This window comes from Arthrobotrys flagrans (assembly GCF_004000055.1).
Source record: "Arthrobotrys flagrans strain CBS H-5679 chromosome Unknown unitig_8, whole genome shotgun sequence".
Taxonomy (NCBI): Eukaryota; Fungi; Ascomycota; class Orbiliomycetes; order Orbiliales; family Orbiliaceae; genus Arthrobotrys; species Arthrobotrys flagrans.
Genome location: NW_027137553.1, coordinates 5003157 through 5029204, shown reverse-complemented (window position 1 = coordinate 5029204; position 26048 = coordinate 5003157). Strand labels below are relative to the sequence as shown.

The 26048-nt window shown below is 46.7% G+C and overlaps 10 protein-coding genes across 10 annotated transcripts; 4 read left to right on the top strand and 6 right to left on the bottom strand.

Annotated features, from left to right (window-relative positions):
- Window positions 1-2022: 2022 nt before the first annotated feature.
- On the bottom strand, window positions 2023-2883 carry DFL_007949 (uncharacterized protein; the record flags this gene model as incomplete). Its single annotated transcript, XM_067637609.1, has 1 exon — window positions 2023-2883. The coding sequence occupies one exon, from the start codon at window positions 2881-2883 to the stop codon at window positions 2023-2025; it is 861 nt and encodes a 286-aa protein (XP_067489109.1).
- A 2608-nt stretch (window positions 2884-5491) lies between these two features.
- DFL_007948 (uncharacterized protein) lies at window positions 5492-6614 on the top strand (the record flags this gene model as incomplete). The annotated part of the gene is made up of 2 exons (XM_067637608.1): window positions 5492-5984; window positions 6214-6614. 2 exons carry the CDS (start codon window positions 5492-5494, stop codon window positions 6612-6614), a joined length of 894 nt encoding a protein of 297 aa, XP_067489108.1.
- A 1166-nt stretch (window positions 6615-7780) lies between these two features.
- On the bottom strand, window positions 7781-9162 carry DFL_007947 (uncharacterized protein; the record flags this gene model as incomplete). Its single annotated transcript, XM_067637607.1, has 3 exons — window positions 7781-7828; window positions 7900-7998; window positions 8356-9162. The coding sequence occupies 3 exons, from the start codon at window positions 9160-9162 to the stop codon at window positions 7781-7783; spliced, it is 954 nt and encodes a 317-aa protein (XP_067489107.1).
- Window positions 9163-9335: 173 nt separating this feature from the next.
- DFL_007946 (uncharacterized protein) lies at window positions 9336-10013 on the bottom strand (the record flags this gene model as incomplete). The annotated part of the gene is made up of 1 exon (XM_067637606.1): window positions 9336-10013. The coding sequence occupies one exon, from the start codon at window positions 10011-10013 to the stop codon at window positions 9336-9338; it is 678 nt and encodes a 225-aa protein (XP_067489106.1).
- A 625-nt stretch (window positions 10014-10638) lies between these two features.
- On the bottom strand, window positions 10639-12942 carry DFL_007945 (uncharacterized protein; the record flags this gene model as incomplete). Its single annotated transcript, XM_067637605.1, has 2 exons — window positions 10639-12604; window positions 12689-12942. The coding sequence occupies 2 exons, from the start codon at window positions 12940-12942 to the stop codon at window positions 10639-10641; spliced, it is 2220 nt and encodes a 739-aa protein (XP_067489105.1).
- A 107-nt stretch (window positions 12943-13049) lies between these two features.
- On the bottom strand, window positions 13050-13413 carry DFL_007944 (uncharacterized protein; the record flags this gene model as incomplete). The annotated part of the gene is made up of 3 exons (XM_067637604.1): window positions 13050-13074; window positions 13139-13167; window positions 13246-13413. 3 exons carry the CDS (start codon window positions 13411-13413, stop codon window positions 13050-13052), a joined length of 222 nt encoding a protein of 73 aa, XP_067489104.1.
- A 514-nt stretch (window positions 13414-13927) lies between these two features.
- DFL_007943 (uncharacterized protein) lies at window positions 13928-17053 on the top strand (the record flags this gene model as incomplete). The annotated part of the gene is made up of 2 exons (XM_067637603.1): window positions 13928-14300; window positions 14379-17053. 2 exons carry the CDS (start codon window positions 13928-13930, stop codon window positions 17051-17053), a joined length of 3048 nt encoding a protein of 1015 aa, XP_067489103.1.
- A 1395-nt stretch (window positions 17054-18448) lies between these two features.
- Window positions 18449-19523, bottom strand: DFL_007942 (mitochondrial 37S ribosomal protein mS42; the record flags this gene model as incomplete). Its single annotated transcript, XM_067637602.1, has 2 exons — window positions 18449-19405; window positions 19470-19523. 2 exons carry the CDS (start codon window positions 19521-19523, stop codon window positions 18449-18451), a joined length of 1011 nt encoding a protein of 336 aa, XP_067489102.1.
- A 328-nt stretch (window positions 19524-19851) lies between these two features.
- Window positions 19852-21240, top strand: DFL_007941 (uncharacterized protein; the record flags this gene model as incomplete). The annotated part of the gene is made up of 5 exons (XM_067637601.1): window positions 19852-19956; window positions 20062-20198; window positions 20285-20760; window positions 20835-21024; window positions 21123-21240. 5 exons carry the CDS (start codon window positions 19852-19854, stop codon window positions 21238-21240), a joined length of 1026 nt encoding a protein of 341 aa, XP_067489101.1.
- A 766-nt stretch (window positions 21241-22006) lies between these two features.
- Window positions 22007-24049, top strand: DFL_007940 (uncharacterized protein; the record flags this gene model as incomplete). The annotated part of the gene is made up of 1 exon (XM_067637600.1): window positions 22007-24049. One exon carries the CDS (start codon window positions 22007-22009, stop codon window positions 24047-24049), a length of 2043 nt encoding a protein of 680 aa, XP_067489100.1.
- Window positions 24050-26048: the final 1999 nt, after the last annotated feature.

Below are 26048 nucleotides of genomic sequence, written 5' to 3'. Positions count from 1 at the left end.
GCGTGGAGTCCCACAAGCTTGTGAACCAAGAGCCTAAGAGCCGGAAAACTTAAGTGAGGTGACGGAATTGCGCCCGCACGAACAAAAATTCCAGCTTGACGATTGGCGAACCTAGGCCCTTTAACTTGGTCCGCCTTTGCCTTGTCAGAACTGCTCGCGAGACTGCTCCGGCTCAAATTATCAATAAGCGACGGATTTAAGCCAACACTTCGAGCTTCCGGAGAGTTATTCCGGACGAACAAAGAACCGTTGAAAAAGATCAACCTCTCCCTGCATAAGGCAGGCTAAACGACATCATTTCCCTCTCAATGGTGGTAGAAACGCTAGACTCGATCTGGATAGTGAGGTTGTTGAAGGGGAAGGTTTTAACAAGGGTTGGACGACATGTTGCAAAAACGGCTTTGTGTTGGGCCGAGATGCATGGGCCTCTTGACGGACTTAACCCAACATATCTTAAGCTTAACTTCAGGAACGGTACTATTTTACAAAACATGTTAGATTCGAAGCAACTGGCTAAAGTGCATATCCCTAGTAATTTAGACTTGTAGAGTTAAAGTGTTGAATATACGGCTCGCTCATCGGTTGATTCTTTTGTAATATCATTTCGAGTGCTTGTTGATAGCCTTGCAATAACGATTGTACACCATGGCCCGACAGTTTTGTGCGACTGCCTGTAGTATTCTGACCGCGGAACAACTTTATCAATTCGTTTCGTAGGTATACATTGATATGTACATTTTTTAGATATCGCAGCCCGTAACTTGTTGGAGAACAAAGGCATTCGTAAGGTTACAATATCGTTTTCTCATCTACAAAAGTCTGGCTATTGTAATCTTGCATCAATTATCGCTCGACGCTCGCTGAGGACTTACCCGGCTATAACTTTCACAATAGCCTTACGAGGAGTATCGTTAAGCCCGTATACTCTAATAAAGTCCCGCCTGCAGATATTCGGGCCGTCATTATCACTCCACTTTCTTAATCCCCGGCGCCGCATTGCTGCATCTCTTGTGCGGTATGTATATCATCCGGCATAAACCCCGTTACATTATACCGGCGAGTCTATTCGAGCGGTTCGGGGAATGTGAATTATCTTAATTCCGTGACGGATTTTGGGATTCTATCGTCTTTTAGAATTCGTCCGTTGATTCGGAGTTTTGGGATATACAACATGCATGGAGATATCGTCTTCGGACGACAGTTTCGATAGCTACCGTATCCAGCTTTTTATCTGGAGTTAAGGCCCGTTTCGTATCCAAATATGCGGGGTTAAGACCGAATTACTGCTCAAAGTATGGAAGAATGGAGTTTGTCTTTTGGGAATCGATTATCCGATAATCTTGTATAAATCACTTCTGCATATTCTAACACCTAAAGACCGAAGATTCATATGTAATATGGCCCGCCGATACAATCCAAAGGCTCGGATCTGGGCTATGGGCTGGATATAACAATCGAATTCGAAATAATCAGTCACTCACGACGTGTTTACGACGGCCCGAGGTTTTACTCAGCTGCAGCATTTAAAATATGTTTACGGTTACTTGCACGTTGACCGTTCCTGACAGCGACCCCGGCATGTTAGTCGAAGCGCTACGTTACGAGTATTAATCCGGGCTTCGAGGCTGGGGGTTAAGTCACTACTCATGAGAGCAGGAGCTTCTACCACTCATATATATATCACGGTTTAATTTGGAAAGGGCACTCGAGATGGATTGATATCAAAAGGGCTTCATATTCGAACCGAACCGACTAATTAGATGTACATGCGCATGTAACACAGCAAAAATCCAAATACTAGCTAGTATGATTGTATATATCGTAAGTTTTCAGAAAATCCAAACAGGCCCCGAAGGATAAACGCCATATGTTATGCATCATGGTATCCCTACTTCCAACTCGAGCTAACACAAAAAGATCGAAGATATATAATGAAAGTAGAGATTCCGAGCTTCAAAAACACGCTGGTACAAAATGATTAAATGAAAGATGAAAAAAACTTTATTTTATGCCAGAGATGCCTTAATTGATTAAAACACTCTTGACAAAAGCCTCCCTTTTCGGGATAACAACAGTCAGGAGACCATTCTCAAGGAAAGCGCGAACGTTATTCTGATCGATAAGTCCTTCGAACTTGAACTTCCTCTCGAAAATACCGATTGGTCGTTCTGCAATCCAGTACCTAGCAATTATCTCCTGCTTCTTTTCTTTCTTTTCGGTGATTGGTTCGGCTGGCTTTTCGGCGGCTTCGGTCATTCCGACGTCAGCGTCTCTAGCCGGACCCTTTCCTTTATCAGCCTTGGTTAGGAGAGGTCCGTCGACCACTTCAAAGGAAGCATTGGAGGCGGTTTCCGATTCGTCAACTTCATCTTCGACAGTTGCGGCCTTTGGCTTCGAGCTTCCGCTAGATACGGAAGCAGCGTCATCATAAACAACGGTCTCGCCGTCGGCGGTGGTAACAGTGGCGGCCTCTTGAGCAGGGGCAGAAGCCTGAAGGGCTTCTTCGGTCAACTCTTGATGTTCCTCAGTCTTTGCGAATGATCGCTTCACACGGTTGATTTCACCTTTGACGACAATGGTTTGGGCGTCATCAAAGTCAACAGAGATGGAGGCCTTGTTGGAGACTCCTGGGAGTTCGCCTTCAAGAATGTAGGCGTCTGCGGTTTCAGAGACGTCGAATTTGGGGGTGATGTGGCGCTTCACAATCCGGGTTTGGCGAGGAGCACAAGAGCGGGTTTGACATTGGGCTGGTGTGCAAGCTGCTGACTTGGGATGGCAACGAGATGGAGTATTCTCTGCAGCTAATGCGGCGGCCATGAAGTCAATGAAGGGATCAGCGGCCGGGGCCTGAAAGGAGACTGGCTGGAAGCGGATAAAAGGCATGTTGATTGATTTTGTTTGAGGTTTGTTTATACGATTTAGAAAAAGTATTTTGGGAGAGTTAGATCTTAAAATATTTCGTTTATTTATATCGGATAGCGCTATATAGAAGAAGGTTTGATGAACTTGTTGATTGAGGATGATGCTCAAGAGTGAGTTAATGTGAGTGATTCTGAAAAAGGATTCCGAGTTCAACGAAGCTGAGTTCGGCCGTTTATATACACATGGAAGCCGCTAACTAGAAGTCCCTTGAAATAGCTAGGTTGCACGTTAAACGATTACGACGCTCATCAATTAGAAATGCATCGCGCTTATGAAACATCACTGGGGGGGCAAAAGGTGTTGCGAGAAGTTGGGAGAATGTTGGAGAAGATTCGAGCAGCCCTGTGTCAGAAATATGGTCACATGACGTTGTTATTAGCGTTGTTGTTGTATGGCTCCGTCGCATGTAATCTTAACAAGAACAATCAACGAACACATAAAATTCTGACACCCTGAGACAGCCAGGGCTTCACCGCGGTCGCGTGACCGCAACACAACATGATGCCCTTCACCATTCTTTCCCTCATCCTGTACGATGCCTGTTTAGGGACCACCTATTTCGTGTAGACCGGTATCCATCCGGAGGTCATCAAGCGTCAATCAACTAATCAATGACAATTCACCTTCTCCAATTCTTGATTCCCAACAAGGAAATTATCTATTCCAATAACTCCAGAAAACAATCAGGCTTTCATTCCGAATTACGAATCGGCAGAAGAGATTATTCTGGCATGGTATGCTAGAGGTCTGGTCGAGAAGGGTTTCCCGTGAGATCTAGTGTATCATGCTAGTTGGTGCAAATCATCCAGCTACCGTACCTGGGTGCCTAGCTTAATGAGTAACTGGAAGAAGGTGGACCGTCCGACAACCGTTTCTCGCCGGAAGATCTATCCTTGGGAAACTGTTTTCTTAGATTTTAGCGCGGGAGGAAACGACATTCCTGTAGGAGGTGTTCACCTTTAGGAGGAGAAGCGCCAACCGGTTCTCAATATCATAGGGACTTACATGGGCACTATAACGGGCCTTAGACGCCTGGTCATCCGAACCAATAGCGATGCCCCATCATTTGGTGAAATTGCAATGGAGGTTCAAGATGACATGCCGAACCAGCCCCGGTAATTATATGCTTAAGATTAAAGTTATTTTTAGACGCTTATCGGCGAATTATTGGGGCTACTGTTTATCTCAAGTTGGCCATTCTTCGAAGAATTAAATGTGGTGACATGAGAGCAGTGGCCGCCTGGGTTCAAAGAGCTGGCGCTGGACGTCCAAGCAGACTTAGATACGGACATACACAAAGCCAAGACATCAAAGTACATACCATAAATATCACAGTATTGGGCCGTGGCTAGAGACCTTACCGGTAGAATACCGGGTGCTACGCTATGTACTACAAAAAAAATGGACTCGTGGGTATTATTCCTGGCGGAGCGAATGTCGGAGATAAGATATTCATTATCTCAACAGCAAAGGTATCATTTGTGATCAGGGAAAAGCCAAACAGTGAATATCACTCATTTATTGGAGTGCCATGTGGATGGACTTATGATATACCGAGATGCAGCGGGACTAATTCGGAACAGAAACAGAATGAATCTGTCATTAATATAGGTTTATAGATCAAATTGAACTACGTGTCCCAGGAACCCTGATCAGGAAATTTATAAGCTAGCCTACTGGTTTTCAATAATGATTTCTCAACCCGATGATGCAAAATTTCAAGAAAGATGTGTGCACACAAAAGAAATGAGTACTTTTGGAATATTGAAAGGTGTAATTCCAAAAAAAAGTCGTATATTTGTTCCAGTATATAAACGATTGAGTAAGTTGCCTGATAAGATTGATCTAGCGTAGATTGGTTGTAATCGTACGTTTGGCCTGGTGGGCTACTGCATTCTCACGAAATTGTTCTCGAGATCTCCTGCGTTTTGTACTTTTGGGTATATTAGGTGTAGTCATTTTATGATTCGATGGCTATTAATCAAGTAAACTCTAGGGTTGAACGAAAATTACACATAAGGTCCGTATCGGACTATTGTCAGAAAGTGCAAAATAGTGGCCAACTAGGCCACGGTACCAAACTTGTACTTCATCGGTATTATAGCTTTATATACTTCTGACAACTATGAGTTGCTAGCTAGCACGCACTAGAAATACCACGCCTTATCTGTGTTGTGGAAGAACAGACAACTAGACGCCAAGAGTTCGTCGTACCAGGGTCCAACGCTTGGCCGCATATATGCAGCGGGACGCATTTTCTAGCTGAAATATAATAGCCTTGCAAGCTCTCCTCAGCAGCTGCCATGCGGCTCTCTCGCGGAAATACACAAGATGAAAGACTCAAAACGGTTTAGTTACAGAACAACTTTGCATTGCGATGGCGCATCAGTCACGTATGGACACCACCAAGGCAGCATGTAGCACCCTCAGCCGCAATCATGGCTCCATTTAAGGGGAATTTGAGCGACTCAAGTTTCAATTTCAAGTTTTACTTTTCGTATTTACGTTATCTTATGCTTGCGTGGGTATACTGGTAGTCTTGCGACATCGACATATTTCTAGATGCATCATGGTTTCCGGGCATTCAATTCTCCTCACAGCAATATTTTTTTTTCACTTCCTGAGAGGGGTCCTTGGAGGGGATGACCCGGTATCAATCTTTCGTAAAGATGACTTTAATCTTCTCAGAGATTGCGCCAAATGCTGTTTCAAATATGCTTGCTGGCATGGCAATGACGGTAGTTCCAACTTTCTCAGTGGGCTCTTAAGCTGTGATAGCAGCCGTATCGACTCTTGCTTCTGTCGGGAGGATTTGCAAGTTACTGCCGTCAGCCATCTCTCAACTTGTGTTCAAGCTTCGTGCGGCAAGACTGTCCCGGATATCACTAGCGCTGTCGCCGTATATACAAACTACTGCAAAAGCACCGGGATTATTACCTCTTTCACGATTACCGAAGACTCCACGACTGAACCGACTCCTACGCTGCAGCCAACAACAGAGCTATCCTCTGCTCCAGAACCTACGCTGGAACCCACGTCCGAATCCACCCCAACCCCAACAGGTGCGTACAGTTTTACCGTTACCACCCAGAAAATCACCGTTACCACTACACAAACGCCGATGCCCACACCAACGGCAACGTCGACTATGCCCCCAAGTTCCTCAGCCTCATCCGCAAAAATAGCCTCGTCAGCTATACTGATCGGCATGGTCACTGTTATCTGCCTTACGTTTTCTTCTTCCTTCTGTATTTGGGACCTCCATGGACGAAAACTGATGGTGGCTTTAAGAGGAAACGGCTTCCCGGATCTCGGACCCCGACAGCAGCAGAATTTCAGAGTCAGTAAGCAGCTCAGAGAGTACCCTCTCAACGCTGATAAGCAGCAGCCCGTCGACTATACTTGTCAGTGTGACCAGCTACGAGACCGAAATTATCACCCTCCCGCCTCCATCATCAACCGCGGCACCCGCACCAACTCTACCCAATAATCCCCAGCTGAACATAAGGCCTGGTCTCTCTGCCGGAGGAATAGCAGGCATGGTTATCGGATCTGTTGTAGCGATTGCAGGTATTGCCACGACGATTATTTTGATTCTACGGAAACGGAAGGCGGTCCAACCGGTCACACACCCTTTCCATGTGAATCCGATTGCAGAGGAGGTTTATGATGTTAACCGTCCGGTTGGATGATATCCATCTATAGAAAACGTATATTTAGCGGGTATGAAGAATCGATTTGCTTAATGTGGGGAATCGGACGGCATAGTAACACGCGGAGGAACATGACAAGCAACGTGATAAGTTTTACAACAAAACGTAATGGAAGTCCGAACGAAGTAATAGCGTGCATGCAGTTTCGTGATGGCATGAGTAAAAAAAAATTCAATCGTAGCAGAATTGCAATCAAGATGATCGAAGTATGATTGATATGTGAAGGGGATGATTGAATTACAATTGAGATGATTGATATATGAAGGGGATGATTGAATTACAATTGAGACGATCGAAGCATGATTGATATGTGAAGGGGATGATTGCGTTGCAATCGTTAAATGCATCATCGGAGGGTTGAGTTGTCGATTGATATGTGAACAAGCAGTCATCGATTCAATCGGAAAACGATCGATCATACGGGGGAGAGGTGATCTGACAGAACGACGGCGAGTAAAGAGAGAGGGAAAAGGAGATAACACTGTGCTTTGTTCCGATACCCCGCTGTGACTTTATAACCCCAGGAACCTACGAGCTATGCATTGCTGGGAACCAGTGCACAGGGATTTGCGATGGTGGTTCTTCGGGCGTCGTTGGGGTCCTCCGAGCTATCCAGCTCCTCCGACGTACGTTGGTACTTCGGAATCCTCTTTCTTTGATTTTTGTCCATTCCTATGTCCATCTTATCCAAAAAAAAAAACTGAATTTTTAAACACTAACAAATGACGAAACTTACAGACGATGTATATATATAATAAAACAATGATAGTTAAAAAAAAGCAAAATCTAGTATAATTTGAATAATAATAGTAATTCAATTTATTAACCGATAATTTATTTGTAAATTTTCCAACAAGGAAATTCTCCATTCCAACTTCAGAAAACCGTGACAATCAAGGAGCAGGCTCCAACAAAAATACCTGCCTAAACATGGAAAGACTATTCCAGATTTGGAACCAGACTATTCTTTATTGGGCTAACTAAATTTTTGGAGTTTTCGATGACAATTAGTCATCTCGAACAACGGCATTCGGGGGATTGGAAATACAGGTGCGATTGTAAGCAGCGGCGGGTATGTATCGATAATATGGAAAGAAATTGGTGTTCTTTAATTCATCGGGAAGAAATTGTGCGAAAGAAAATCTTCAAAGTAGGAAAATCACCTGTTCAAGTATCCCCGAATGTGGTAATAGCTAGATTCGGTTAGTGTATGAAACTCCAACACCTTTGTGGAACTCTCTGGAATGGAGGAAATGCAACTCACCGGACGGAAAGAAAGCGGTTCTGTGAGGCTAGCTTTCGGATTCCATGCTTTTGAATCCTGTAGGCTCTTGGAGAGGGCAATCAAAATCCTCGTCCTAAACTATCCACCAGACTCATAGCAAATAATAGGAACGTCTTCTGGTCCTTCCTCTTTCTGCCCATCAGGCAAGTGTTCACGCTTCAAAGCCCTCAGATCATCCACACTCAACTTGAGGCTTCCCATAACTTCTCTTACCCTCTCCAATCCAATTTTGACCACAGGGGCACTCCATCCATATGATTTATTCTCGGCATAATAGAGAAGTAGCAATGCCGACCTTATGTCTGCCCTTATATTGTTAATTTATTTCTTTAAGTTAGTACTTAGCTCATTCTGCTTGTCCCAAATCTTTCGCAAGTAGTCTGCCCCGTCATGGCTCCTCAGAAATATTGCCATATCTACTCCTGCCCGCAATACCTGATGCAAGTTGTTGCAGTCCAAGTTATGACGATGGACTGTTTGGTTCCTCAGACGGACGAGTGATTTGGTACTATTGTCTAAAAACCTCTCTGTGGTAGCCGCTTTGACCACAGTGCGCATAAAATCGATATCCAGGGCGTAAGCTGAAATCATGGCAAGGCTAGCTGGATTGGCTATTGTTCGGATCCACAGGCTTAGTTCCGCAGATTCTGGGTAAAGGAATTGGGCGCTTGATGTGAGATGTGGAAGCCATTTCTTGGCAAATCTGTGACATGCACGCTCTAAAACGTATTGTGTTTCTGTCAATATCGCGAATTGGACAGGATAAGGGAGGGATATCTTGTCGGGTGAGGGAAAGTGTTGGTGTATTATACTGTCAACAGTGTGGGATATGAATCCGGCATGAGAAATCGGAAGCCGGGTTGGCAGTACCGGATTGGCAGGGGCAGCGGTGGTCGAAATAGTTTGATCTGGCAGTGTCGATATCTTCTCTAGAGAGGCTTTCTCGTGACCAGGAGTAGTAGCCGATGTATCTATTGCGACGGGGAAACTTGGACGGGACGGCAAGGAAGACGTGACTATTGGATTAACTTTCGCCTGGTCGACTGGAGGATCTACTATCCCCGTATTTTGAAGAGTAGTATTCGGTGGCAGGCCCTGGTTTTTAGTGCACTTTTTCTTCTTCTTCTTCTTCTTCTTCTTCTTCTTCTTCTTCTTTGGTGTATTTACCGTATAATTAGTGTCCAGCCCAGTCGTAGAATCAACAACAGTAGCCGAGATCAAATTTGCTTTCAATCCGTTCATCTTTTTCCTTATCTTCTTCATCCTTCTCTTGCTAATTAGGAACTGGGCCACGCTAGTTGCTGGCGTACTGGCTCCCTGTATTTCCTTGGAAATGAATTTTATCCCCTCATTCCCTGCTGGGGGCCCTGGATTAAATAGAGGACCACTGTTTATCTCCAGGGCGGTACCTCCAATCAGAACAGGGAAGGGGGTATAACAGGGGACTTTATTGTAGTCTTCCTCACCAACACCCCGTGGTAGCTTGGAATGCCTCGATACTCCCCTCCAATGTTCTGAGGGGGCTCCAGAGGCGTGACAGACAACTGCACCATCGCCGGCACCGTAGGTGCGACAACAGGAGCCTCAATATTTTGACCTGGAGGCCCGAAGGCGACTCCTTCGTTCGGAGATTGGACGGCATCCTGGCCCTGGTTTGGCTTCACTAGGGCTAGAGCATTCTCTGAAGGCGACGCATCAGGAACTTCCTCATGGCTATTAGTCTCCGCTGTACGGGTCCGATAATCGTGGGAATGTTCCTGGTTCGCCGGTTCAGAAGCCTTAGGGGATTGTGTGGGTGCAACGAGCGTACCTGGCTCCTTGGCACCTTTGGATATCTGCCCCGAGCGCTTGGACTTGAGACTACCGTTGGATACTAATTTTTCCACCAGTCTCACCAATCCTTTGGAAACAATGTCTAGTCGAATATTGTGCTTAGAGCAGAAAGAATTGACATTATGAGCATTGGCTGGACTTTCAAAAGCAGAAATCAAGCGCTTGCGACGAGTTCGTAAGCGTCCATGGTTGAAACGGCTGGAAGAAAGGAGTTGTCCGAACTCCGTGAAGATAAGAGCTTCTAACTGTCCCTCTTCCATATTGATATCCGGTGATATAGACTTGAACGGCCTAGCAGGCAGAACGGGTACAATTGATGGAGGAGGTATCGCAAAAGCAGAGCCTCTAATGTGACTAGAAGGCGCTAGCTTTTTGTGGATGCTTGTTACTGTCACTATGGTTGGGTGATTAAAGGGATGCCATACCTGGAAAATACTAGCAGCCTAGGAGGCTATAGAGGTGATGAAAGTGATGGAGAATGGAGGATGGACGTGATGGGCGTGATGGACGTGGTGGAGGTGATGAAAGTGATGAGGGTTGATGAAAGGAAGAGAGTTTTTGGGGTTGTGATGGGAGTTGTGGTAGGTTTTTATATTCAATGTTTGGCAACAGGGTTCGACTTCTAGTCCCCAGGTCGTCAGCACCGGCTGTGTTATCAGACTTTAGATATAATTCTCCTCTCTTCAAAGTCGGACCATGAACCCGTTCTTTTCATTATAGTAGCTCTGGGTACAAAACTAATAGTAGCTAATGGAACTATATCAAGATTAAATTTGGATCTTGATTTCATACACTAGACGCAAACTGCCTGCACATAGCCGAAAGCCAAGTAAAAATTATAGAATCTAGCGTATATTACAACTCCCTCGCGATATCTCGATACTCTTAAGCGCTAAAATTAGGTGGAACAATAGAAAGAAACTCCTTTGCAAATGCTGCAGCAGTCGCAGCTGCATACGGCTGCCATTTTTTCGCCTTATGTGAGTCTGCATAGTCACAAATGCCTCGAATTATCAAGCATGGCAAATCGTCGATAATACCAGCTGCCTCCATGTCTACACAAATAATCCCAAGGTCCTTTTTGAGCTGTTCACGGGTATCACCGTCTTTGAGAACGGTGTTAGCCGACCCAATTGTTCCGTAATGGACCACGGGGTCCTTGGATGCCCGTGGGGCCCGCTTGACTTTCTTGCTCTGGTCGCAGTTCTTGCAGTCGCTAGTATGCGATTTATGACGGTAGTTATGCTCGTATAGCACGTCGTGCTCCTCGCCTGGGTGGACATATCCCTTTTGGATCATGAGATTCCTTTTCCGTGTCATTTCCGATAAATAGTGGCCGACTTTGCTTGGTCGTATTGAATGCTGGGCAATAAGCTTCTCCAGGTTCGACATCAGGAACCAGGAAGGTTTGTTCAAGTGACCAGTTCTTTCAAAGTGATGATCGGGGTGCGTTTTGCCTCGATCAAATTGGACTGCCCCTCCAAAAGCTGCCGTAGGCTTACTTACGACGACATCACCGAGTCTAATATCATAGTGAGGTAGATCGGGAATGCCACCACCTATCCCAACGAGTAACCCGAATTTTAAAAACTTGAAATCGTTTGTTAGCTGGGTGACTACAGCTGCTGCACGATTGTTGCCGATTCCGGGCATAACAGTGACAACCACATTGTGGTTGCCGATTCGTCCGAGAGTGTAATTGTTTCTTTCAGAGGCGAAACAAATCCCTTCGTATTCTGCATCCAGAACTGCCAAGATTGGCGCTAGTTCGACAGCCATAGGACAGATAATCGCAATCTTGAATGACTCGGGTGGGTGTATTTCAACGGAAGTTGAGACAGAGCTGGAGATCGTATCTACTCTGACTTGCGATATCCCATTACGCCCATTTACAATTGGGTACTCTTTCCTCGACGAATTGACTTCTGCATATTCGAAAGATGCCGGTTGGGGGGCACACCTAGGGCTCCGGTTGTACCCGCTTCTCGAGTCTGTGGTGTGACCAGAGCTAGAGGTAGATTTTTTGGAGGATCTTCTATCTTCGGATTGTAAAGTATTGAGCTCTGGTATTGTAATTTTGAAGCCTTTCAAAAGTTCCTGTTCCAAGGGAGCAACAATATTCTGGTACACGAGATCTCTAAACTGCGGATTATCGAATGAGGTGGCTTCGGGGAGAAATCGATCGCATTCTAAGCAAGCGTCAATAGCGGACCTGTAATCATCATATATGTCATCGGATATCTCGCGAAAGATCCTATCAATCATGAAGAATGCAGTATCAGGTGTCTCTTCAAGGGTACCCGGAGGGCAGTCTTCCTCTGTCGGTTTAATGGTTTCGCCAAGTTGGATTTCGACTAACAGACGAGCAAAGTCAAGAATGAGGGGGTACTTATGGAATCGGTCGATATCGTTGTGTTTCAGGCTATCCGGGGTTGGTGCTCTTGGTTTAGATGATAGAGAACTATGAACATACGGTCGTCGGAGATTGATTACCCTTGGGGTGGAGGGATTATAAAGGAAGAAGATATTGCCGGCGCCCCATGTCTCTCGAACCCAAGGTCCGTTGCAAAGCTGAAGCATAAGGTGAGCGAGGATTATTGCTAGTATCCTCCTTTCCTTGAGAGAGACTTTGTGCCTGCCGAAGTGAGAGAAGTGGCCTTCATCGAGGAGCTCGCGTAGCGATTTGCTTGGGAATTGGGATGTGTCTAATAGCTCACGGCGGTTGGAAAGATCATGGAGGCTTTCACCTATAGATAGAAGGTGTAATTGCCGTTTCCGCATCCGGGACCGGTGGATCGCATCACAAAGGTCCTGCAACTCTGGCAGAGATTGACTGCAAGCACTTGAATGACTAGGAGCACAAAACATGATTAGCAAGCACAAGTACCTTCATTAAAGGTATTGCTATGAACAGTATGGAAATATGTGAACTCACCAGCTTTGAACAGTGCATTTTGCACCTTGCCAGCCAGGTGGGCTGATGCACGTAGAGAAATAAAGATCCACGTCAATGTCAGTGCCCGGGATGGCAGCGTTGATTTCATCTTGAGCTGGTAAATGGAGTCTTGCCTCATGAGAGTAACAGCCCAACAAGCGTATGAGACTACTGTGAAGCTTTTGGACCATATCGCGAACGATATAAGCAGGCTCCCCCACAGCATCCACATCCGGAGTTTGCGAGGGGGGCATTGTTACTGACGCCATTTTAATATTCGTGTGGAGAGGCTCGTTATTCGAAGTTGGAGAGTATTTGTAAACCTGTTTCATGTCGTTTTCGAATATTTTTATGGCCCCGATCATTGGTACAAAATCCTGACCCTCCTTAAGGCGTATATAGGGATTTAGAAAGTCAATCGCACTTTGGTGCCCTTCTGTTCCAGCTAACCTATCTTTGACAACATCTAATTTTGGATACTTGACGAAGTTGTGCGTTAGGTTGGATTTATAAGAATGAATGGTTAAAACACCCTTTGGGTATTTATGGACGCGCACCTGAGCTTTCGGAGTCTTGCTGGTTTCGACTTCTTGGGAATTTCCCGTAAGGATCCCATCATCTATGATATTCTCAAAGGCTTGAAGCAGTTCATCCAACGATCGAAGGCATCTCTCAAATGACTGGTCCGAAATTTCATAATCTGCTTGAATGTGTTGAAGGATCATTCCTATATCACATCGAAAGAAGGTTCGATGTCTACTATCATGCAGCGAGTCCTGTTGACCGACCGGGTAATCGTAGCATGGCAAGCAACTGCAAAATAGCTCTTTTACTACCTGCAGTAGTTCCCACTGCCGTGTGCCGTCAACCGCGAGTTTCATTATCGATTATCCGGTATTACTGAGTTCCTTGAAGCTTGAGTAGCATCGCCGAATTTGGTGCTGGTCCAGGGAAGGAAAGTACGTGCTGCTATCGATTTAACACCCCGCACGAGGCTGTGTTTCATGCACGTAAATTAATATGTAACAAGCCAAAATTATCCATCATTCGTCACAGTACTGGCCAGGTGCTACTCTGTAATATTATAATATCAAATAGGATGCAGCATCCACATCACAAAGCCTGTTCTATATTCTCTCCAACATCGAATCCCCCGTTAAGGCAGAGATCGCGAAGAGCCGGAGGCGTATAGGATTTGACAACGATGCTAGTTCTGGGCCTTATTCACGCGCTGCCACCATGAACCGTCAAGATCTTCCACAGGGCGCTGGCGGAGGATCCAACCCGCCGTCGACAGCTTCACAGATTCAATCTATGGAAGACATCGCCATGGAAGACATGAACACTGTTATGGACACTGGAAATCATATCTCAATAGCCAGCCTAACGGTAGAATGTCACCAGCTATTCCGAGAGATCCTCGATAATATACAACAATCCGACGAATTTGATATTGTTGAAACGCAATTTGGGCGACTAAATATTTGGGCAAGCAATATTGGCGCCGTCACGAATGGTAACTCTTCTCTGGATTATCGATTAAGACTTAGCGATGATATCAAGTCAATGGTTCTCCAGCTACTGGAGGTTCTGAAAGGGAGTCTTCGTCAAGGTAAACATTCAAATATCTGTCTCTAGACTCTCAGAATAATTTACGGATCTAATTAACATGAATGATTAAAAATACAAGCGATTGATGGGGGTAGAGACTCCACGCGATGGGCCCAGATTTTCGGAGAAGTAATAGAGGCTGCTAGCGCGAGCCTAGATAGACTGCAGAATCTCGCAATAGTCATCAAAAAGTCGTCGGCGCGAAGTAGAAATCTCCGGTCCAAGGCTTTGTCCAGCGATGACGAAGTAAATTTTAAGGATTTTATTCTAAAAGTACTGAAGCATCGGTTCAAGGAAGCCAATGGATCCCTTTGCGAACAAGTCGCCGAATCGATTGCTCTACGTCGGAAACAATTTGACTACAAGATACGACATCAAAGGAAACTGGCCTGCGGTACGACGGACTTGGGCCCATTTAACTCTCCTCCAGAGCCATCGATGACAGGAACAAAACACCGCCTCGCGGTCCCACAAACAGATCACGGAGAAATGGATATCGATACTAGGAAACCCAAACGAGACCGATACATTGCACCTCACGGTGGCCCTTGTGCAGTGGTACCTTCCGAAACAAATGCTTCCACTCTAGATACCAAAGTATTTCGGGAAACCCTTCCAGGCCACAAAACCCCGCGCTCAATCGTGAGCCAGGGCACATCTGTACGAGATCTTGATCAGGAATATCCTCCACCGCCGGCCTCAGCCTTAGAACAAAAAGAATGCACTTGCCCTTATTGCTGTGAGATTCTCTTGTCAGCTCAGGCCAAGAACGAAAGATGGTGGAAACATCACGTAGACACAGATCTTGAGCCATATTCCTGTATCTCAGAAAAGTGCCGGTCGTCCCTAACTCAATTCGCCAAGTTTCAAGACTGGATTCATCATATGGATACACATGGCCCGTCAAATATAGCGTGGGGAGTCCATCTTGAGATGTTTCGTTGTCCAATATGCGAAGCACTAGAACCCTTTCGATGGAAGGAAGAGTTCATGGACCACATGAATTCCCATCACGCTGAAAGATTTACACAGGCACAGCTACTAACTCTCAGTCGAAGGAGTACTGTCGTGCGAAAACCCCACATATGCCCTTTTTGCAATTGCATGCCTGAAGACATTGCAAAAATAACACCCCAAAACAGGGGCAAAATAACAGAGCTTCTTCCGAGACATATTGCTAGCCATGTTAGATCATTGGCATTCATGGCGTTGCCGTATCGAGATGATATAAACGATTACAAGTCAGAGCCTAGTCGAGATCAGTTCGGGGAGGAAAGTTCTGCACGATCTTGCAAAATCTCTGATATCACAGACCTGGAGGTTGAATGGTCTAAACTGTTCGCCAAATTTGAAGGCATGGAATTCATGGAACCAGGAGACCTTGGTTCCCCATACCAGGACGATACAACTAAAGTGCCATTCTCGCACTCACCACCCCGGCTCGAATGGGCTTTCTTACCTTTAGAGGAATATCATATACAAGAAGATGCAGTGATGCAGCGATTTATCGCCACCCAAGAGGAAATGAAGCAACAGAACCCTACTGAAGCTACCAACGTTCAAGGTGGAGAGATCGGCAATACGCTCCAGGCGGCATCGCTCAAAGGCCACTATAACATTGTCAAGCTGCTGCTGGCCAAAGGCGCTGACGTCAACGCTCAAGGTGGAGGGTTCGGCAGTGCGCTCCAGGCGGCATCGGTCAATGGCCACGAGAGCGTTATCGAGCTACTGCTAGGCAAAGGCGTTGACGTCAACGCTCAAGGTGGATATTACGGCAATGCGCTCCAGGCGGCATCGGTCCAAGGCCACGAGAACATTGTCAAGCTGCTGCTGGCCAAAGGCGCTGACGTCAACGCTCAAGGTGGATGCTACGGCAATGCGCTCCAGGCGGCATCACTCAAAGGCCGCTATGGCATTGTCGAGCTGCTGCTGGGCAAAGGCGCTGACGTCAATGCTCAAGGTGGAGAGTTCGACAATGCGCTCCAGGCGGCATCACTCAAAGGCCACGAGAACATTGTCAAGCTGCTGCTGGCCAAAGGCGCTGACGTCAACGCTCAAGGTGGATACTACGGCAATGCGCTCTACGCGGCATCGTACAGTGGCCACGATGGCATTGTCAAGCTGCTGCTGGCCAAAGGCGCTGACGTCAACGCTCAAGGTGGACACTACGGCAATGCGCTCCAGGCGGCATCGGTCAAAGGCCACGAGAACATTGTCAAGCTGCTGCTGGCCAAAGGCGCTGACGTCAACGCTCAAGGTGGATACTACGGCAATGCGCTCTACGCGGCATCGGTCGAAGGCCACGAGAACATTGTCAAGCTACTGCTGGCCAAAGGCGCTGACGTCAACGCTCAAGTTGGATACTACGGCAATGCGCTTCAGGCGGCATCGGTCCAAGGCCACGAGAGCATTATCGAACTGCTGCTGGGCAAAGGCGCTGACGTCAACGCTCAAGGTGGAGGGTTCGGCAATGCGCTTCAGGCAGCATCGGTCCAAGGCCACGAGAGCATTATCGAGCTGCTGCTGGGCAAAGGCGCTGATGTCAACGCTCAAGGTGGAGAGTTCGACAATGCGCTCCAGGCGGCATCGGTCCAAGGCTACAAGAACATTGTCAAGCTGCTGCTGGCCAAAGGCGCTGACGTCAACGCTCAAGGTGGATACTACGGCAATGCGCTCCAGGCGGCATCGGTCAAAGGCCATTATGGCGTTGTCGAACTGCTGCTGAGCAAAGGCGCTGCAATGACAACTTTTTGACGGGGTTTCTTCAAGCATCGAGCCCCCCCACCGATTTTGATGTTTTCCACCCGGAGTCATATAAACCCCCATCCCCTCTGAGGGGTCTGGGCACGAGGCCAGCCCGGACGCACAAAGCCTGGACTCTGACTATACTAATACCGTATCTCTTAAAATGCTGAGCGGGCCCATTCCCTCTAGCCGGCCGAGTTCGGAGTCGCCTCAGTACTAAGAATCCGTAAGAAGGGAATTAGGTTCGATCGGCTAGATGATCTAGAAATACATTTTTGCAATTCTATATCTAGCTATGGGAGCATTAGTCAGGCCGCAGCTAATAGACGAGAGGACGCAGAACCGGCGACCTATGCAAATATCTTTCATAGTTTTTGATCTCCTCAACTCAGTTCGTACCGGCGTCATCAACTTTGAGTCAGCTGCTAAGTGATTTGACCGATTTGAGAGAGCAGGATGATCAAAGAAAGTTATATATAAATAGGAAGATTACCAAGTTGAAGGTGTATTCGAACATTGTAAAGAAGGAGGAAGAGGAGAAGAAGGTATAGGTAGAAGCCCAGGCAAGCCCGTGGGAAGAATCGCCTGCTAGTACACAAGATCCTTCATTTCTCGAGCAAGATACATACAGGTGTCGTTGTGGAAGGCAGGCTGTATCCACCAGCTCAGCCCCATATTTGCTCTGTATGCTCAGCCAAATTTAGTCTTTCAAGGGAACTGGGTGAGAATATGATACATCGCCATGAATTTTTTCTTGTAAAACAGCTGCGGCGTTGGATTTAGCATGGAAGATCAACTGAAAACGCACATTTGCATCGAGGAGCACTCTTGCAAAGCGTGAGTCCCACGCCGTCGCCTAAAACCCGGAGGGACCTCCGAGTCTCCCATCGGTAACCGATTTATACGGGACGAAAACCCCAAATTCTGCACACGAACTCGAGACGGAACCCATAGAAAAACTGTCATTGGATGGCCTACTACCTAGCACAACTTAGATGATCCCCTCTGGTTTGAATTTGGCCCCTCTGCGGCTGCTGTAGGCAAGGCTCTGGCACTGCCTCAATTGCTTCAAACGGCGGCGAACCCGGCGGTCCAGAATAATGCTCGAAAGGAAATATATCGAGACCCCAGGTCAGTTGGCACGCTCGGTCAAGCTGCTTATATTTGATCCGCATGGCCAATCTTTTCTCTTCATGTATATTAGAGATTAGGGATAAACGTAGTGTGCATTTATCTTCGAACTTCAAAAACTAGAGAGGTATTATATTGGACACCAGTTTACTCAAAATCCATGCGCGCTCTAAGTTAATTGGTAGCAAGGTTTATACATAAACTCATCATACAATTTATATACAATTAATACATCCCCCCCCCCTCTTCTATCTACTCCCCTTTCAGAAGGCTTTATCTCGAGCCAGTCCGTCTTGCGACCTCATCCGCCAATCTTGTGCCACCGGCATCTCCACCGCTGTCATCCCTCACAGGTGCTGGACCGCCATGCATCTGCCTATCCGGCTTCTTTCCAAACCCATGGGGCTCAAGCCTATTCCACACAACACCCCAATCCACGGCCTCCCACCAATTCTTCAAATATTCTTCCTTCTTATCAAACCCATAGTCCACAAGCCAAGCATGTTCCCACACATTCACACACAATAGTGGTGAATACCCACCTTCCCTTCCTGCAGCTTCTTCATTCAATGGAGCCTCGGCAAGCGAACGGGTATAGTTATCGCTGGAGTTTGAGTAGTCTGATACCTGCAGGGACGATGGGAAGGTATTTGGATCCTGGTGAGGACGGGTGGTGGTGTTTACGTCGACAGACTGACGACGGTGGGAGAGACCGTATGGAGTACCGGAGTTATAGGTAGTTAGGATCTTAAGTTTCCTAGTATGATGATCGAGAACGAGCCAGACGAATGCATTAGAGAAACAAGCCAATGCAGTTGCGATGAACGATTCCTTCAAGATGTCGATGTGGCCGAATGATTCTTGAATCGTGAGCATGAGGACTGATATTGACTCCGGACGGGTGGGGCTGGTGCTCAAAGATTGGAAGAAGAAATGATTGTTGTGAGCCATGGAAGCATAGTTAAAGGTAGCTGCCTGATCCGAGTCACGAGAAGTGAGAATAGCAACTTGGAGTGGATGTTGGTTTTGTAGATTTGTTCCGGCTGTAACTAGGTTCAGACGGTCGATGATGTGGGTTTGGTATTCCTTCCAGGCGATTTGGAATTGCTGAGGAGAGTAGACCGGTGCAATACCAGTTTCGAGCTTAGTACTGACACCTTCGAGTACCGGGACGCTGAAAATGGTGCGACGGGTGATGGAAGGTGGGGAGGAGACGAGGAAGTTACGGGTCTGTAGAAATGTTAGTACTGTCCTGTCCAGGAGCCATTGCCATCGAAGTTGGTATTAGACATACGAGATTGGAGCACCCTGATAGCAGGCTATTCGGCCGTAGCCGTGCAGGAGGCATTGTGAAGAATCCGAACAGGGCGCCGGTCCCGTCGATGAAGTTCCTGTTGAAGAGAAGTAACGAGGTCGTTGAAGTTGCAATTGGAAAGGTCAGAATTTTTGGTGTTGCGGCGGACGTTGAAGACCAAACAGGAAATGGAAGCGAACCGATGCCCCTCCATGGATTCGTCCTCCTCCATCTTCCATCCTCATTCTATTTTCAGCCTCATCTCCCCGACAAAATCCTAGTAAACAATAGACGGACGACTTCTCGGCCACCGTAAGAAGGCGTGGCCTGGCATAACAGGAAGGAAGTAACGGTGAACGACTGGATCGGGTTTGGCGGCGGGATGGCAGACGCGGTGCGACGGGCTGTCTGGGATGGCAGTATCCCCTTCAAGGTCATGCTGGACCCCAGCGAATGTCGCATCTTCGACAAGGCCGATCCATATTATGTAGGTTCTCCTTCGAATCAATGAAAGAACTCACTTCAAGTGGCTTCCTGCTGAGATTCCATGGATAGAAGGGCTGATTCACAGCTTCAAACCATCTGTCTTTAGTTCCAAGCCGACCGAGTCGCATATTTACCCTTCTATCTGCCAAGGATATATAAGTTCTTCGAGGACTTTTTAATAAACAAGGCTGTGGCAACCGTGGAGAGTGCCTGGTTTGAGGTGGACAATGCTCCTTTGAGATGGTACTTACTCCTCCCTGGCTCCCATCTCGATCCAAAGAAATGAATGGATGGATATATCGCTAGATGCTGATTGGACATGGAAATAGGCACTGGCCTATTGGTCTACTCTATGACTTTTACACCGCCCTAGATCCGACAAAGACACCTCCATTACCTCCCACGAATCACGATAGGCTAGGCTCTCCTCCTCTTGCTGCCGACCCTGAACCTGGCGCTGCTCCTGTTCCGTGGACGATTACTCTTCGATTCGCTTCATATCCTCACGATCTCTTGACCACTCTTACGCCTACATCCACACATGATGCTTTCATAAACTCTATCAAAGAAGCTGATTTCGCTCGGAATGGGACGGCAAAGGCTGTAATGAGTCTAAGTCCTAGCGATACTCGAGAACTGTTTGCCAGTCTGCAGGATCATGACTATGACAGGTTCTGGGGTGTGACCGATAAATTGTTGAATCATTCGGGTATAACGGTCAAGAACATCCCGATCAGGGTTTATAACCCAGAGACAGGTCAAGTGATCCAGGGCAGCGTACCAACGAGGCAGCCAGGGACCATACGTATGTGTTTCCCTTCCTAGATGGCTGGCCTAGTTTGCACTTGTCGCAATGCTGACAGTACCACTTTCTCATAGGTGGCGACGCACAAACACTCGGCTCAGCCCTCAACTCTCTCGTCCCTATCATCTTCCCGTCCAAACGGAGCGTAGTACTCGCCCGTCCTGTCATGCACGGCATCGTACTCCCGCTAAGCGCGCCCTTGTTGGAATTAATGAGAGAAGCGATGTACCCAGACGGGTTTCTGCATATCACACTAGCGATGATGTAGGTATTTTTTTATAAAGTCTTCGAGGGAACGGGAAAGGTCTTCTTTTTTTTATGGTCTTTCTATACAAAGCGATTATTTTTCTGATTGTGACAAGGAATGACGACAATGATAATTCAAACTCCTTTGTTCGACTCAGAGCGAGCGAGGGCGATGTCGGCGCAGAATTACCGCTGGAGGCCCTGGTGGAGGAGTTGGAGTGGGTTATGCTGTAGTGTTGGCGTTTTCGGAGCAAAGAATACAGGACTTTTTATTTTCACCCGACAGAAACATCTTACAAAAAGTCTACATTTGGGATTTCCTAAATGCGCACGTGCTCGTTCATTTCTACAAAAGTGAGAGACAGCCTTGTTTGCATCCAGTCATCATGAACTTTCATATCTTCGTACCGCTACGAGAGGACATCATCATTGCACGATCTGTGCAACCAGCATATGCGCCCCATCGACAAGGCCGCCCATCCATTATCCAAAATGACACTACGATCCTATGAATATATTTTTTCAGCTTGGTCTAAGGATGAGAGGCTCAGCGGAACCTAAGATCGCATGAGCTTAGTCAAATAAACAAGCCTCGACCGAGATCCTGGACTTTGCCTCGATCTGCCGGCACTCCAAAAAAGGCAACAATTTCAACGCACCTGGCACTAAAGAGCAGGGATCCGATCTGATCCGCGTTGGCAAATGATTATTTCTTGGATCCTGATAATTCTTAACGGTGGGTGCCACAGGCATCGGATTGGCGGTCTACTCTTTAGTAGTCTAGTCCTAAATGATGAATGTGGAGGGATGGATAACCTTCAGGCCTAAGCTGCTGTCGACGGCGAAATCTTATACTTAAGGACTCACCTCGACTTCTTTACAAATGTTTCCTCTCTTTCTCTCATTTTCATCACATCTCTCACCAATGTCATTAATCCATGCACTTTTCCAAACTTAACTTGATCAATAATTCCGACTTGCATCATCAAATGCGCCCAAAATGAAGCTCTTGCCAAGAATACTGGCAGCCTTCTCCCTGCTCACCCTCGCCCTCGCCCAACAAGATTCTCTCGATTTCACGGACCGTGACTGCACCCAATACTTCAGAAATACCACTTACACCGATTCTCCATGGCTGTGGAGAAATCACATCACCAACTTCGACTATGGCCTCTTCTTCAAACTCAACCCAGACCTAGTCGACCCGAACTTACCAGCTGATTCTCAGAACATAACACGGATCTTAATAGACGCATCAAAGACTACTCGGGTCCGTCCAACAAGGATATCATACCCTCTAGCCGTATCTTACAGCGATGTAGTATCCGTTTGTGGCGCCACATCCGGACTTTACCAATGGCCTTTGATATCGGATACTTTGACTACATGGATATTACCGCTCTTCGGACTTATCGTCTCCCTACCCTTCGAATCAAATAAAAGAGGACATACTATTCTCATGATATTCAGATGGATTGGATCGCCATTTGCAACTCTCACATATATCTTCTGGAATCTCCGCGCAATAGGACGAGCGGCCACTCTTGCCGACCTCGGTGTCCCTAGGCGTCCTCGTAATAACGGTACACATACGCAGCCGAAAGACGCGGATGATGAAGAAAACAACATCGAACTCGACGGCGTGGCCAATGTAACTCAACGTCCCTCAGAAGAACATCTAGACCGAGACATCCGAGTCCCCGAAGATCTGGACCTCGATAACTCAACCTTCTCCTCCGTCCGTGATTCATTCGCCATCCTCTGCGTCATGAACCAATACAAACTCTCCTCCCGTCTACCAATCTCCGAACCCACTCTCCGCGGAAATATTTTATCGGCTCTCTTCCTCGATGACGATGTAGCCCGAAGACCCGGTCTAGTCAAATATCGTACCTTCGTCGCCGTTGAAATCCGCCGATGCCGTAAACGCGGTGTAGTCCCTGTTTTGGCTTCATTAGGATGGTACTTTTTCGCCCTGGCGATATCGATGTACAAAGCCTTCGGCGACGTCGGTGATAACGCTACAGCCCATAATCTCGCCCTGGGACTACTCATGGGCTGGCTCCCCGTCCTTGTCGCAACCGCCATCATCGATCGAAACAATGTTGACAGCGAACATGTCGTCAAACTTTTGAATCAGCTGATGGAAATCATCCACAACCATGAGATTACGTTTACAAAGTTCGTGGGCCAAGGGCGTAGACGGTGGCATTATGGAGTTGCACACCCGATTTTATCCATGTTGGAGCGATACCCGGAACGTATTCAGCGACCTGTCGATTGGGCTCGTGTTGCTAAGGGCTGTGTCGATGATAACTGGTTGGGTTATGAGAATCGAACCTTTTCGATTAATTATTTCAACAAATGGGAATTCGTACATATGCTCGCCGCATGGTTAACACTTGGAATGTCCGTCCTTGGAGCCTGGTATATCAGTTACAACACCCCAACCGTCGGTCTCGGATGCAGAAGTTTTAGTTACGTTATGTTCCTCGTCTTCTGTACATTCACCGGACTCGTAGAATCGGCACTTTACCCTATCGTCTACCGTCCTGTTAAAAAGAGATTTACGGACGATATTATAGACGAACAGGGGTTTCTAGGTTACCTACGATCCAAAAAGTTTCGAGGGCAGATGAATGGCGTTCTAGCCGGTATTGACGTTATCTCAACGTTAGTCCTATTCACAACGGTCTTCATGCAAACCACCGGTTCCTTTCAATTCTTTTGGTGTAGAGCAAGTTTAATCGGCCATCGCGGTGGGTACATCATCTTCGATACAGTCGAGTATATCAAACGTTTCTTCGACGCGAGAATGTATTGGATGGTTGGGGCTATTGTTAGTAGTGCGGTTCCGGGGTTAGGGACTGCATGGGCTTTGAGGGAATGGTCGACGCAGAGCTTTTTGTGGAGTAGTGATGTTGCGATGGCTAGGAGGGGGTTGAGGAGGGTTAGAGTTTGGAAGGGGTTTTGGTGGGGGGTTAGGTGGGGTAGGAGGTTGAATTCGAAATGGTTGAAGGGAGGGGTTGGGTGGAAGCCTTGAAGTTTTTGTTCTTTGATATGTTTTTGTGGTTTTATTTTCGTTTGTGGCGTTATGGGTGGTTTATCATAAAGTTCTTTTGGGATGCGAAGCACTATCGTACGCATCAAGAAAACATGGTAGCATAGAATTTAATGGGGTTTCTTTCAGATCTTGAAGTATCAATCGTTCAAATCAAGAATCAGTAGTATTAGGCGTTGTCGCTTCGTGGGCCTCCCGACTGTCGCAAATTTCACTGGAAAACTTTGAAACTCGATTACAATAGAACCAGTAAATTTGATTCAATTTTGAAACGGGATATAAAAGCCCTTGTATATGAGACCTCGGAGATGTAATTTTTATGAGATTGGATGGAGTATCGAGGAGGTAATTGTGGGGTAAAGGTAATGCTTCGTGAAGGTGGGCAAGGTGAGGTTTCGGAGGGGTGTAATGTTGTGCGGCAGGTTATTATATTGTATTTTTGTCGACTTTGAGTCATTTTTTAGGCTTCCCAGCCTCGAGACTATAACTCGGGCTGGTTATGTATTAGAAATATCGAATTACTTCGGTTCGATAGGTCTCCATGGTTGAATCAGGCCCACTAGCATGATACGACTTTGTGTTGTAGGATGTTGGACTGTGTAAGCTGTTGCACAAGCCAGCACTCACTTCCCAACCCCAACTTCATGAATTCGCAGTCCAAAGCCTTCCCAAACCCCCCCCCCGCATATAGCCTTATTCAAATTGCAAAGCCATGCCCTGCATCACAAGTTCCTGGCTTCCAACGGCATACCCTCCCCTGTATCTACCAGAAAATTCCGGACCAAATTTCTGGCCTATGATCACTAAAAGCCGGAGGCTTGAGCAGTTTCGCTGCATTGCACGTCGTATAAGGTTACTCGCAGGAGTAGAGCCGTCATGGTCGATATATGGGGAAGAGATTATCGAGACATCGGTGAGACTGAGGGGAGGAGAAGGGGGGAACGAGTATACTGTAGCTGAAAGAATTAGGACGGCTCAACGAAAGGTGGAGCCGAGGCGGTCGTTGGTATATTTTGCGCCGAATAGACGGCGATATTGTTATTAATCCAGAGCGCTACGATATATCGATATATATCGCTAATTGAGAGCCCAGCGATGGAAATTTTACAACTTTTATAGGAACTTTGGTGTCAATCCATGGTTTTGCGAATTTAACGAACTAATCTTTCAGCCAAGTGAATAGGCGCAAGCTGCGAAGTGCAAACCTCGCAGGAAGGGCGCAGGTTTGCGAAGGCTGAGTATTTTCGTCGCGATAGATAAATATTGCGACCTTGATTTACCAGCCGTCGCGGATACACTAGTCCAATATGGCGCTAGCTTCTAGCCAGCATTGTAGACAAAGCTGCCTGCCTCGGCGCATACAAAGCCGTCAGCGCTTATTTCGACGCTAGGTCGAAGAAACCTCACCCCGGATCCAGAAGATTACGAATTCGTTCCAGAGGTTTCGGAGGAGACGTATCTAAGAAGGATCAACAGCAAATCTTCCCGGCCTAATTCAGCTGGAGCCACCCCATATTTCCGAGCGAAAAATCCCGACATTATTGATTATTTCGAATATTCATCCTTGCCGGAATAGCTCCGGAGCTGGGCACATGATGTAAAACTACATAGTAGGGTTAATAGCAACAATGGATTTTTTCTTGTACCCACAAATAGACTCAATGTGTTCAGAAAAGTCTACATCCGCGCCTTCTTGGTAGGTTGTGCAACAGGCGAACAGCTTGTGCAAAATCATAATATATCAACCTTTATTCTTAATTGTCAGCCGTAGTGGTTTAGTCAGCAATCCAATATCCTCCTTCGAAATTTAGAAAGCCGCGAGGGAAAGTTATTGCTTCTTCCCAACTTCCCTACGACTATATAATCGAATGACCAAGCTGGAAAATAAACTCGTAGGCGCAGACATCTAGGTAAAGCAATAGCAAAAGGCCCTGGTATATTCGCTAAGTATACATAATATTAAGTGGCCTCACAGATTTGT